General features: G+C 36.1%; 1 protein-coding gene across 1 annotated transcript; it reads left to right on the top strand.

Moving 5' to 3' along the window:
* The first annotated feature begins 5492 nt into the window (after positions 1-5492).
* Positions 5493-13353, top strand: TOC64-III (translocon at the outer membrane of chloroplasts 64-III). Its single transcript, XM_086652849.1, has 13 exons — positions 5493-6139; positions 6322-6474; positions 6750-6874; positions 8059-8184; positions 9985-10167; positions 10301-10445; positions 10790-10958; positions 11244-11378; positions 11520-11720; positions 12312-12439; positions 12581-12632; positions 12766-12835; positions 12994-13353. The coding sequence occupies exons 1-13, from the start codon at positions 5937-5939 to the stop codon at positions 13074-13076; spliced, it is 1773 nt and encodes a 590-aa protein (XP_086508975.1). The 5' UTR covers positions 5493-5936; the 3' UTR covers positions 13077-13353.
* Positions 13354-13618: the final 265 nt, after the last annotated feature.

The raw sequence follows: 13618 nt of genomic DNA, 5'->3' as shown, positions 1-13618 counted from the left end.
AACAAATACTAAAATAACCACCGTAGTCTTCATCGGAAAGTCGTCGCCGTCACTGGAAAAACCGTTTTCATCATCGGAAAACCGTCTTCATCGTCGGAGAACCGCCCCCATCACCGGAGAACCACCACCACAGGGAACCGCCGTCAATGCTACCACCCACTGCCCCATATCTTGATTCTTCAAACATTCTTCTCTTGCCAAAATGAAACAATATCAAGAGAATTAATAATACCCACAAATCTTTGTTGTCTCATTTCTGAATCCTCAATCAAACCCATTTGTGTTTTCTTCTTCCAAATAGGAATCCCACCTTCTGTACACTTTCCAATTGCCAAAATTGCAGATTCAACCGTTCCTTCTCTAAAAACTCAATCATCTCTGGTTTACCCACGGTTAGATCTCCAATAACATGGTATAAAAACACAGATGCCATTGTTAAAAACCCTTTAGAGTTTAGAGAAGAGGATTAGAAAGTTTTGAAAGTTTAGAGAAGAGGATTAGAAAGTTTTGATTGATTGTTATAAGAGAGAATGAAGAAAAATGAGTAATAAGAGAAACCCACCTATGGGTTTTGGAGGATCAATGAAATAAGTAATGGGTTTGAATTTGAAAGATAGGTTTCGAGAAGTAGTAATTAGTTTGAGAAGAGGGCTGAGAATACCACCAGCCATGGCGAAGAAGAAGAAGAAGGAATTAGAGTAATGCCCATGAAAAGTTTCTTCTTCCCTTCTAAAAAGCTATTTATTATTAGAACAAAGAAAAAGAAGAATCCGGCGAAGGGAAGACCCTTCGCCGGAGAAGCCAACTTGAAGATTTACTCAAGAAAACGGTTATTTTTCTAGAGAGAGGGAAGCATTAAGTAGCTTGAAACCAAAAGAAAGTACCGTAAGATGCTTGGGCCATGGTTCAACTGGGTTTGGGCTTGTAAATTTTTTTTGTTTTAATTCCTTGGAAGTGCCTTTAATTAACTCGTATTTTGGGGCCCTCCTAAAAATGAGGCCCAAAGCAGCCAAAGCGGTTGCTTTGGGCCTGGGACTCCCCTGGTCATGGGAATTTTGTGTCAGCCCAAGTGAGAAAAATGTGAATAATTGAATTGTTATTAAGGATATGGAGAGAATTTGTCCTCCTTTCATCTTTTTGTTGTCTTGTAGCCTTAATCCAATTTTATTATTGTAAGAATGAAAATATTTTCCTTTTAATGAATATAGATGCTTGAAAAGGAAGAGAAGTCCAAGTTTTGTATTTAGGGAAAATGATTGTTGAGGTTTACAAAATTAACATAATAACTAAAAAAACTAGCGGTTGCTTTGGGCCTGGGCCGCCCCTGGTCATGGGAATTTTGTGTCACCCCATGTGAGAAAAATGTGAATAATTGAATTGTTATTAAAGATATGGAGAAAACTTGTCCTCCTTTCATCTCTTTGTTGTCTTGTAGCCTTAATCCAATTTTATTATTGTAAGAATGAAAATATTTTCTTTTTAATGAATATAGATGCTTGAAAAGGAAGAGAAGTCCAAGTTTTATATTTAGGGAAAATGATTGTTTAGGTTTACAAAATTAACATAATAATTAAAAAAACAAGCGGTTGCTTTGGGCCTGGACCGCCCCTGGTCATGGGAATTTTGTGTCAGCTCATGTGAGAAAAATGTGAATAATTGAATTGTTATTAAGGATATGGAGAGAACTATCCTCCTTTCATCTTTTTGTTGTCTTGTAGCCTTAATCCAATTTTATTATCGTAAAAATGAAAATATTTTCCTTTTAATGAAATATAGATGCTTGGACAGGAAGATAAGTCCAAGTTTTGTATTTAGGGAAAATGATTGTTTAGGTTTACAAAATTAACATAATAACTAAAAAAACAAGCGGTTGTTTTGGGCCTGGGCCGCCCCTGGTCATGGGAATTTTGTGTCAGCCCATGAGAGAAAAATGTGAATAATTGAATTGTTATTAAGGATATGGAGAAAACTTGTCCTCCTTTCATCTTATTGTTGTCTTGTAGCCTTAATCCAATTTTAGTATTGTAAGAATGAAAATATTTTCCTATTAATGAATATAGATGCTTGAAAAGGAAGAGAAGTCCAAGTTTTATATTTAGGGAAAATGATTGTTTAGGTTTACAAAATTAACATAATAATTAAAAAAACAAGCGGTTGCTTTGGGCCTGGGCCTGGGCCGCCCCTGGTCATGGGAATTTTGTGTCAGCCCATGTGAGAAAAATGTGAATAATTGAATTGTTATTAGGGCGCCTCTATAGGCGCCTCCCAAATTTGCTATAGGAGCCTCACAGAAGTGTTTGACCAAAGTCAGCTCCCGACAGTTGTAGACGCCCCCTAATCGGACTAACCAGTCCGAAGCCCAGTGCATTGCTTCGGATGGCCCAGCCCGAGAGGAGATGGACTGTCCACTCCGATAGGTCTCGGGCTGGCCCAGTCCGAAACCTAGCTTTAGGTTTCGGACTGTGACAACTGACAACCTTCGTTTTCTTTTCTTTTTTTTGTTAAAAGACAACCTTCGTTTTCATGGTTAGAGAGTTATTCAGTTTCACAATCATGGTTTCATTTATTCAAAAGATGAAAAAGTAAAAAATACTTAGGGTTCTTCTTTCATGGTTAGGGTTCTTAATTTCATAGTTAGGGCTCTTGGTTTTATGGTTAAGGTTCTCAGTTTCATAGTTAGGGTTCTTCTTTTCATAGATTCAAAAGATTGAAAAATTAAAAATACCATGTGATAATGGTTAGGGTTCTTCATCTCATGTATCAAGACATTGCAGAAGAATGAAGCTTTATTGGTTGAAGAACTAATAACTTCATGGATATTAGGTGAGAATGGTTAGAAACTTAGAATGGATGAAAGACTTGAAATTAAGATTTGGGGAAGAAGTAATTAACCTATAATTCTAGTAGATTAAGGTGGTCTTTGGCTTAGAAAAACATAATGTAATTGAGAAATCACCATTGAGATCCTTGATTATCTGGTTGTAGAAGAAAGTAGAGAGGGAAACTAGATAGAGAAACTAGAGAGAGAAAGAACACCCGAAGAAGAGAAGAAGAGGGGGCGCTTGGGACTTGGGAGGCGCCTCCTGATCCGTACGGGTGCGCCTACAGATGAGAGGCCCCCATAGTAGTTTTGGGAGGCCCTTGTTATTAAGGATATGGAGAAAACTTGTTCTCCTTTCATCTTTTTGTTGTCTTGTAGCCTTAATTCAATTTTATTCTTGTAAGAATGAAAATATTTTCCTTTTAATGAATATAGATGCTTGAAAAGAAAGAGAAGTCCAAGTTTTATATTAGGGAATATGATAGTTTAGGTTTACAAAATCGGGGGATGTGTTTTAAGTCCAAAATCGCATGATCAATGAGTCTAGAGACCAAAGATAATCTGAAATAAAAAATAAATCCACTCAAAGTAAATTACATGTCTATCCTCTCATTCTCTTTTACTGCCTAACCTACCCTAAGTTAAAAAAAATAACCTAAAATAATATATACCATAATATTTAGAGATTCATTAAATGATTTCCTCACAAACAAACTTTCCTTCCGGAAAAATAGTTGCCTTTACCGTTTAGCAGAATACTTTCTTTTATATTTCTATTAGAATTGGGCAAAAGCAAACCGAAGAGAGAGAGAGAGCATCGTCACTTTCTAATATATGAACTAGGTTTTGATTTCATTCATCATCGACGCCCAAATTAAACCGAATGAAAAAGGTGAAAGCATCGAGTGGGAGAGAGAGAGAATCGATTGATGGTTTCATTCATCATCTACAGTATTGAAGAGTAAGAAAAAACAAACGTTAAAATAAAATGTTAAAAATGTTGTTAGACTCGATAAGATTCTACCAGCATAAAATTTTATTAGAATCAACCTATTGTAATAAATTCATATCAGATGGTAACAGAATCTAGAAAATGATAGTAAAATACTGAAAATGTAACAAAAACAATTTCACATAATATATTTTAATTACTAAAAAGTATTTGTTAACCTATTGTAACAAGTTCATAAGATGCTAACAAAATATTCTTGCTTTTTAAACTACTGTATTCAAATTTATTCAACCGACGCTAATAGAATGTAAAAGTTGTTATTAGAATCAATAAGATGCTAGCCAAATAGTATTTGCTTTTTAAACTACTTTGTCAAATTCATTCATCAGATGCTAGTAGAATGTAAAATATGCTAGTAGAATCAGTAAGATGCTAGCAAAATAGTTTGCTTTTTAACCTCACAAAAGAATTTGTAGATGTTTAATTGGATCGAGGTAGAGATAAAAAGCAAATCACAAATTCATACTTTCTTGAAGTTCAAAGAACATAGAGTTACAAAGAGATAAAATCGTTTTTGGGAGAGAGCATCTCGTTTTAGGTAAATATTGGTTGAATTGGTAGGTTAATTTAGACAAATATCAGTTTTGGAAATAATATATTTTCTTGAATTCAAAGAACATATAGTTATAGAAAGAGAAACTCGTGTTTGGGAGAGAGAGAACTAGTTTTAGGTAAATATCCATTGATTTGGTAGGTTAGTTTAGAAAAATATAAGTTTTGGAAATAAAGATTAACATTAAATATCCACCATAAATATTCTTTCATAAAATTACTAAAAGTATTTATTAACCTATTGTAACAAATTCATAAGATGCTAGCAAAATATTCTTGCTTTTTAAACTACTGTATTCAAATTTATTCAACCGATGCTAATAGAATGTAAAAATTGCTATTAGAATCAATAAGATGCTAGCTAAATAGTATTTGCTTTTTAAACTACTTTGTCCAATTCATTCATCAGATGCTAGTAGAATGTAAAATATGCTAGTAGAATCAGTAAGATGCTAGCAAAATAGTTTGCTTTTTAACCTCACGAAAGAATTTGTAGATGTTTAATTGGATCGAGGTAGAGATAAAAAACAAATCACAAATTCATACTTTCTTGAAGTTCAAAGAACATAGAGTTACAGAGAGAGAAAATCGTTTTTGGGAGAGAGCATCTCGTTTTAGGTAAATATTCATTGAATTAGTAGGTTAATTTAGACAAATATCAGTTTTGGAAATAATATGTTTTCTTGAATTCAAAGAACATATAGTTACAGAAAGAGAAACTCGTGTTTGGGAGAGAGAAACTAGTTTTAGGTAAATCTCCATTGATTTGGTAGGTTACTTTAGAAAAATATAAGTTTTGGAAATAAAGATTAACATTAAATATCCACCATAAATATTCATTGTATTAACTCAACCATTATAAACCTTTGGTTTACCAATGGTTAAAAAATATTTATGAAAGGGCAAATTTGAGAGAAAATTACAGAATTGATGCATGGAGCCCACCAAATAGTGAATTTTTGGACTTATTTTACATTTTCGATTTATTTTGGTTTTATTTTATTTATTGATTTAGGAGTGGATATATGACTAATTACCCCCCTATTTTTGGACCTTAAACTCAAAAATCCAATTTAAATAAGTTCTTTATACTCTGTATACTTTTTTATTTTTCGAATTAGCAGCCTTCTTCAATTATAAACGGGTTAAATTGTCTTCGCAACATAACACGGTACTACTGAATGTACTGTATCCATCAAGATTGATCTTCTTTTTTTTTTGTTTTTTGTTGGACTATCAAGATTGATCTTACCGTGGCCCAAATCCCCCCTGTCACCAAAAGAAAAAAAGGGTTTTCTTTGAGTTCTAAAATCACTCCCTTATCTAGGTATATCATTACCTAGGTTTTGGGCTTCTCTCTGCAACTCTTGTTATCCTTCTTCATCTTTTCTCTCTTCCTAAGACCTTTCAATCTAAACAACAATAGTTTCAATCCCTAGTGTTTTAGTTTAAGACGAGATATCGATATTAGTTCTGTTATCTGGTAGTAACCCCATAAAAAGAATTGATAGAAAAAAGAAAAACAAGGAATAGAAACCAAACTAGTAAATCATGGCTTCTTCATCTGCTAACATCTGGGTTTTGCTAGGGTTAGGTGTTGCTGGTATCCTTTTAATGACTAGAAAACTGAAGAAAGTTATAAAAGAAGATTTTGGGGCTTTCATTTACAAGTTTCAGCTTTTACCTCCTCCTCCACCTGCACCTCCCAAAGCTCCTCATCCCTTATCTGGTCTTACTTTTGCGATCTCAGACATGTAAGAGTTTCACTTTTAATCATATAAATGTTCATTTTGTTACTATCTTAACTTAAGGTTACCAATTTAGTTTATTGTACAGTATTTTAATTATGGAGCTTATGAAGTTGTATGACCCAACAAGAGAGTTTCTTCCTAGGTATTGCTAGGGTTATGATTCGTTCTTTTGAACTTATATACAGATTTGACGTTGAAGGGTATGTTACTGGATTTGGCAATCCAGAATGGGAGAAGACACACGAGGTTGCGTCTAGGACAGCACCAGTGGTTTCTGCTGTCGTTGAAGGTGGCGCCACTTGTGTTGGGAAAACTGTTGTGGATGAAATGGCTTACAGGTGTGGACATCTCTACGTGCTCTTTTGTCCCCGTGAAATTAACTGGTTTTTATTTATTACGATGGATTAGTGGAACACTGAACTGATCAGTCTAGAAAACATGACTTATACGCTTAAAACAGTATGGACATTATTCTTGTTTGAAAACGATATGAAAGCATTTGAACATACCATTTTTTGCGATATCATTATAAGGCACGTCTCTGTGTCATGTTATAACTATATGCAGGTTTATACTTTGCTATTTCTGAGTTGCTTTGGCTTGTTGTTTTCAGTATCAATGGAGGTAACAAGCATTATGATCCACCAACTAATCCTGCAGCTTCTTCACGCATTTCTGGAGGTTCTTCCAGTGGAGCTGCTGTAGCAGTTGCTGCTAATCTAGTTGACTTTTCTCTGGGTCAGCCCTTTTATCAGCTCTTTTCCTATCATATAGCCTTTATAATAGAACTTTGCATGTCTTACTGCTTTGTGTCAAATGCTGCATGCATGGGTATATCTAGTTCAGTCATTCTTTGATCCTATCATGTGTAACTATTAACATGCATATTGTGTAACAATTTTCCCTAGTTAGCACACAGATGCACTTCAGACACTCCAATGCGTTCGTCTAACGCTCGGTAACACTTCAATGGGCGCTACCACACAGTGACTTAAAATTTTGTGCTTCCACAATTTTCAATAAATAGTTAAAAGTAAAGGGTGTAAATAACTAATAACGTAGACAAGAATATATATAATCATATATAAATACATACATATAATCATATATAAATACATACATATATGATATTCATATGTATATGTGGGCCGAATGTAGTATCTACTTACCTTTTTCCAATCACATCCAACACCCTGTGCCAAAAAGCACCATTCTTTGACATACTACCCATGTTAATGTCATCTAGCCAGTGGAGTGAGTCTCCTTAAGTTGGATAAAGAGTTGTGGATCTTTTTATTCCCACTTTCACAAGATGTTGTATGTGCCTGAATAATAATCTTCCATCTTTCTGGGGACCGAGAAGATCTACAACTGTACTTCTATTCAGGTCAAGTTTGGTCATTCAGAAATGAAGTGATTTCATAAGAGCAGTTGGGGTGAATGTTAATTGTCTTCTTACACGGTTTCTGCTTGCAAATATGTTTTTGAATTAAGTAGGAGATGATGATATTTGGCGTAGGTGAACTTGAAAAAAAACATTTTTTTATCGACGGGAGGGGTATTTGATGAAAAAAAGTAATAGTAGCGGTACACCTTCATTCATCTTAGTTCTAGTTAAAAGAGGAGGGCTTTGAACAAACTATCAAAAGAACTACAAGGGGTTGATTAGACACAATTTTGAGTAGAAAAATGTCTTTAGCTTCGTTCTGCTGAATATTGCTTCATTTTACATTATCACTGAGGTTGAGAATTTTGAGCTCTCTGTATAGTTGGGTTTCTTCATATTTCTCGATGCAGGATTTACACCTATAGCTTGACATACTTAAATTCTGACCCTTTTTCCTCGTTGAATGTATATTTCAAATTCACATTACCCGCCAAATTGCTGGAAATGAAATTTGGGTTTCAATTATGTATGGCAGGTATTGATACTATCGGTGGTGTAAGAGTACCTGCTGCATTTTGTGGTATTCTTGGGTTCCGCTCTTCATACGGCGCTCTGTCTAACTTGAGGATTATTCCGGTCTCGCCGAGTCTCGACTCTGTGGGTACGTTTATTATCTGCGTTCATACGTAAACCACTTGAAAATCTTAATGCCTGTAAACTGCAAGCTAATTTTGTGTATCAATATGTAATTATTTCCTGGCACGAGGGAATAACCAAATGTATTACCTCTTCTTGCTAGTAGGTTATGAAGAGTAGATATCTGCAGATTCTCCACTTGCTTTAGACATGACTTTGTGTTTGTGACATAAATCATAAAGAATCTTCCTCCTAGTAACATACTAACATGTACTCCATATTTCTGACGTAGTTGGAAACAAATTGAGACCACCTTATTGCTCAAGAATCTTCTTCCTAGTAACATACTAACATGTACTCCATATTTCTGACGTAGTTGGAACTTGGAAACAAATTGAAACACCTTATTGCTCCTGAGACAGCCATTAATGCCATTAATCTCCAGTTAGTTCTTTGTGCTAACCACGGTCTCCCATGATTCGATTACATCCGCCTTGGTTGTAATCAATGAGGCGCTTTTGGAACAACTTATTTTCCGACGACTTGTTCCAAACGTCAAGGTAATGTGTCCTGCCAGTGGCTCACCCATTCGGAATTTTAGATGACTATTGTTGCCGACAATCTTTACCATGATATGATGTTCTTTAACATTATAAACTGTTCGCCATCAAATTGGCTTAGCAATTTCATACGATGTGGTGATGCTTATTGCTTTAAGTTTTTCTCCAATTAATCAGTATGACTATAGGAAACTCCACCAGTGAAATTTATGATCTTGAATCTCTCCCTGAAATTAACTCTAGTACTTCTCTTCCTAACCTTTTATTCCGATAGGACTGGCGATGGAGACCAAGAAGTATTAGAATAGATGAGCCAAGTAGCCAACCAGATAAAGTACCTTTTTATAAAGAGTGTTCACTGATCTAGGTGGGGAAATTAAAAAAGTTCTGGGGCTTTCACAATATCTGTGTGAAAATTGTTTTTGTTTCCCCTAACCCACCACCACTTCTTCTCCTCGCAGCGGCAAGGGAGCCAGCAAACTTCCATCGCAGGACACCCTTCAAAAAAGCTCACTTCTAACTCCTACCACTACCCCTGACCATCACTATCTCCGACCATCACTACCTCCGACCATCACCACCATTTATCCCTACTCCCTCTCTCCACCTCCCTCTGTCCTTCCTGGTTGTAGGAGAGGAGGAAGAGGAAGATGAGAAACCTTTTTGTAAGAGTCGCCGGCGATGGTAGTCTGCTGGCAACCCTTGGCCGAGTGAAGAAATGAAAGGGTGGTGGGGTTTGAGGGAAAATTTTCTTAATTATTACATAGAGGTATGTTTTTGTCCTTCACCTGCGAGTCTGGAAAATTTTCTTACTCATTGCATAGGTGTATGTTTTTCTTAATCTGCTGGCGACCCTTGCCCGAGTGAAGAAATGAAAGGGTCGCTCACGATCGTAGTCTGCTGGCGGCCCTTGTACTCCGGAAAATTTTGTTGTTTCCCAAAGCGGCGACCATCTAGGATTGATTACACAGCACTTGCTTCGTCTGGAATTACCCCACTTCTAGATCCCGTTTACCTGCTATATAATTTTCTTAATCATTACATAGGTGTATGTTTTTGTCCTTTGCAGGTTGGTGTATCATAAGTGGAGAATATTGAGTCTAGTCTTCATTAAGTTGTAGTTGAGGATAATTTAGATCAGTGTTACGTTTCAAGTCATCCTTATCTAGCTAATTTGCTAAGTAGATGCCCATTACCATATATTCCTCTTGAATTTCACTAATAAAGTCTTACATTTTTTTTGATGTTTTAACTTCGTTCTGTAGGATTGTTTGCCAAGGATGGTAGCATTCTTCGTCGTGTTGGTCATATTCTGCTGCAGCTACCGTATGTGGATCCCCGTGCACCTAGGAGTATTGTAATTGCTGATGATTGTTTTGAATTACTAAAGATCCCTGTTGGCCGAGTTGCACAAGTGGTTACTAAATCCACTGAGAAGCTGTTTGGAAGTATGTAATTTTGTTTTTTATGATATGCTATATAGCTATAATTTCTTCAGTTACATCACTCATCAAGTTTCTTGTTAAGATTATCACCCTTTTAGTTCTTTGTTTTCCTTCTCTAAATGTCTTCCTAATTTAGAGCAAGTTCTGAAGCATGCAAATCTTGGAGACTATTTGGATTCCAAAGTTCCAAGTCTGCACCAATTTCATGACAAGAACAGAAATGGTGAGCGGCAAACGTCTTCACTAAGATCACTTGCAAATGCAATGCTGCTTCTTCAAAGGTAAGAATGAGGTGGCTATTGATTATTTTAGCTTTTTTGATGTCCATGTATTAAATTACGAAGCGCCAGACATTTCCTGCAAATTTGGTGCTCCTATGAGATTTAAATCTAAGAAAGTAAAATGGGAATTTGTATAAGGTTCAGTTATTCCAGTTTAGGTTAAGTGATCCAATTTGCTTTCCCATATTTTTAACTTTTATCTTAGATGTAATCATCTCATGTCTGAATTCGTGTTACGCATTCCCTGTATTTACTTATTGCACGTGGATTTGTAATCTTCAAGCTGATTTTTGTTCTTGAATCTGATGAATTAGACGAAACTGTTGTGTTGCTTCTCAATGCAGGCATGAGTTCCAAGATAAACATGGGGAATGGATTAGCTCCACCAAGCCGGTTTTGGATCCTTTTATATCGCAACAGCTGCAACAACTGGTCGAGCCGACTAATGAAAGGATTGGCAACTGCCAATTAGTTCGAAATGAAACAAGGTCTGCTTTGAACAATCTTTTGAAGGTACGTTAGTCCATGACTCATCAGATTTATGTTTAGAAGTAGACATTTTAGCTTCTTTTTCATCAACCTTTTCTTTAACAAACTTCAATCATCAAATTTGAGGATGGTTGAGCCAATCTGCCAATGAATTTTCGACTTTTATGCCTTCCAACTTCAATGATCCATAGTAGGTTGTCTACTATTTCTAGGTCATCAAGTGAGGATGACCTAAAAAATTCCTTCCAACTTCAATTAGCTTTCATTTAAGATATTGTTGCTTCTAATAACTTTGGCATCGTTCTGCAGGATGATGGAATTCTCGTCATTCCTACAGTTGCTGATCTTCCTCCAAAAGTTGGTGCAAAAGATATTTCCTCAGACGATTACCAAAGTCGTGTCTTTAGTTTGATGAGTATTGCTAGCATGTCTGGTTGCTGTCAGGTAAAATGTTCTATTTTGTTCTTCTAATAGAATCATCTTCAAACTGGGGATATTTCAATTTTGATATATTGTTTGGATTAGTTGTGTGTAGAATCATGTTGCTACAGTTTCAGTTTTTTCTTCGGATTTCTCCTATGGCAGGTTTCAATTCCACTGGGTCTGCATGAAAAGTGTCCTGTCTCTGTGTCCTTCATAGCACGACATAGTGGTGATCGCTTCTTATTGGACACCGTGAAGACCATGTTTGATTCCCTTCAGGAGCATGCCGAGATCGTTGCCAAGACTAGCTTGTCAACTAGTGTAGTGAGCCCGGAAGAATCTGCCGAGGTTGCTAAAGAAAAGGTGAGGTATCTTTCTTCTATTTCAATGGCCTTGGTTTCACTTTGATGAAACACCAGCCGTATTATTCAGCTAAACGACGAAAAGTATGATAAGATGGATCTGAGTTTGCTGTGGCACACAAGGATAAATGATTATGTTACTGGTGCCTCTAGTTTAACTAGGAGCTTGTGTTTTATATTTCACAAGAAGGGATTTCTCAAGGATTGGATGATGATTTGGAGTTAGGGAGAAAGCTTTCGGTATCTTTGAAGTTTGCCTTTTATATATTAGGAGATGGTTCTAATCATTTATTCTAATAAGTAGAAGCTAAAAGAAGCAAGACCTCCTCTTTGACACAAGAAACTAAGTTAAATGTCCTTCAAAAATTGAGGCCCTGGTGGAATCAACCGCCGGGGAAGAGCAGCCTCGGACGGGCACTGAATCTGCCAATTCTTGTACATATTTTCCTTTATATTCATTCAAATTTTCACAAAAAGAATTCTTTTAACCATATAACAACTTTTGTTGTTCTTTTCTTGTTACTCATTCACTATTTTAGATTTACGTCAATAAACTTTCTTTTTCTTGATTCAAACCCATTTATTGACTCAGGGTAATAATGCCTTCAAAGATAAACAGTGGCCAAAAGCTATTGGCTTCTATACCGAAGCGATCAAACTTAATGGAAAGAATGCAACTTATTACAGTAACAGGGCAGCAGCATACCTAGAACTCGGAAGGTATTTCTGTATTTATTTACTTTTCTTGTTTCGGTTTGTACACTATTGGTGTTCTTGAAATTTCTATGCACCCTCAGATTTGTTTTTCAGTAAATCGTATCTTATCGACTTTGAGTTGAATATCCATATTTCGTCACGCAGCTTCGTCCAGGCTGAGGCAGATTGTACGAAAGCTATTAGTCTCGATAAAAAGGTAACTATAGGAATATATTCCAGTTTTTCGTTCATCAATATCATAGTTTATCCCTTGTTTTTATGTTGCTCAATTGTAGAACATCTGAAAAACGATATATAATTGTCCTATTTTCCTTTTTATCCCGATTCAGAATGTCAAATCCTACTTACGGAGAGGAACGGCCCGGGAGATGCTTGGTTATTACAAGGAGGCCATCGAAGGTAAGTTTTTTCTCTCCTAGTTTTTCAACTCACCTGTTCATGTTCAAAATTAATGTCTTGGCACCTTGAGTGCCTCTGTTTATGGGTCTAGGAGACTAACTTTATGTTTCGTGTCAAAAATTGTATTTTTACCATTTTTAAATAAATCTTCATTGCAGATTTCGAGTACGCACTAGTTTTGGAGCCGACAAATAAACGAGCGTCTCAGTCCGCAGGTCGCTTAAGAAAGTTCTTTCAGTAAATTTTAGAGGGATGGTCAACATAGCAGAAGATATTGATAGCTGGCTAATTTCCGAAGGCCTCGTCTCTGAATTGAACGAAAAAAGGAATCTTATTTCCAAGGCGAGCCTGATGCATTTGGGGAGGTGAAATGCTTATTTATTGATGGACACCTTTAGATCAGCGGGGCTTGTAGGTTGTGATAGTTAAATTTTGTTTCTTATTCGTATTTTAAATTGATCAAGAGTAGTGTAATTTGAGCATTTGAGTTGAGCATTAATCCAGGATGGAGTTTTCCATGACATTACTTTTTTATGCAAATTTACCAAGAGCTTCTAGGAAATAGCGAAAGATGGCGATAACTGTCTGGCTCTCGTTCTCTCTTCTTTAGCCGGTCCGTGTGCTCAACTGAGTTGAAGGCCTTCATTTGGTAGTTGTGCTTGGTTTTACCGTTTTCGCCAGGTTGTAAGTTCAAAAAATGCTACAAGTTGGAAGGACCTTGTTCCTTAAAAGATAAAAAAGGATGTCAGCGATAAACCAGTGCTAAAACTTTTTCATCAAATG

Source organism: Eschscholzia californica, unplaced genomic scaffold, assembly GCF_041429995.1.
Source record: "Eschscholzia californica isolate CP2 unplaced genomic scaffold, dmEscCali1.0.p SCAF_1, whole genome shotgun sequence".
NCBI classification, from domain to species: Eukaryota; Viridiplantae; Streptophyta; class Magnoliopsida; order Ranunculales; family Papaveraceae; genus Eschscholzia; species Eschscholzia californica.
Note: the sequence above shows the minus strand (reverse complement) of the source record. Positions and strands in the feature narration are given on the sequence as shown.

What these genes read in the sequence shown, in the direction of transcription:
- TOC64-III (XM_086652849.1), top strand. Translation starts at nt 5,937, where the DNA reads ATGGCTTCTTCATCTGCTAACATCTGGGTTTTGCTAGGGTTAGGTGTT. An exon ending in ACTTTTGCGATCTCAGACAT is followed by an intron (nt 6,140 to 6,321) that starts GTAAGAGTTTCA and finishes ACTTATATACAG; the next exon opens with ATTTGACGTTGAAGGGTATG. An exon ending in CACTGAGAAGCTGTTTGGAA is followed by an intron (nt 10,168 to 10,300) that starts GTATGTAATTTT and finishes TTCCTAATTTAG; the next exon opens with AGCAAGTTCTGAAGCATGCA.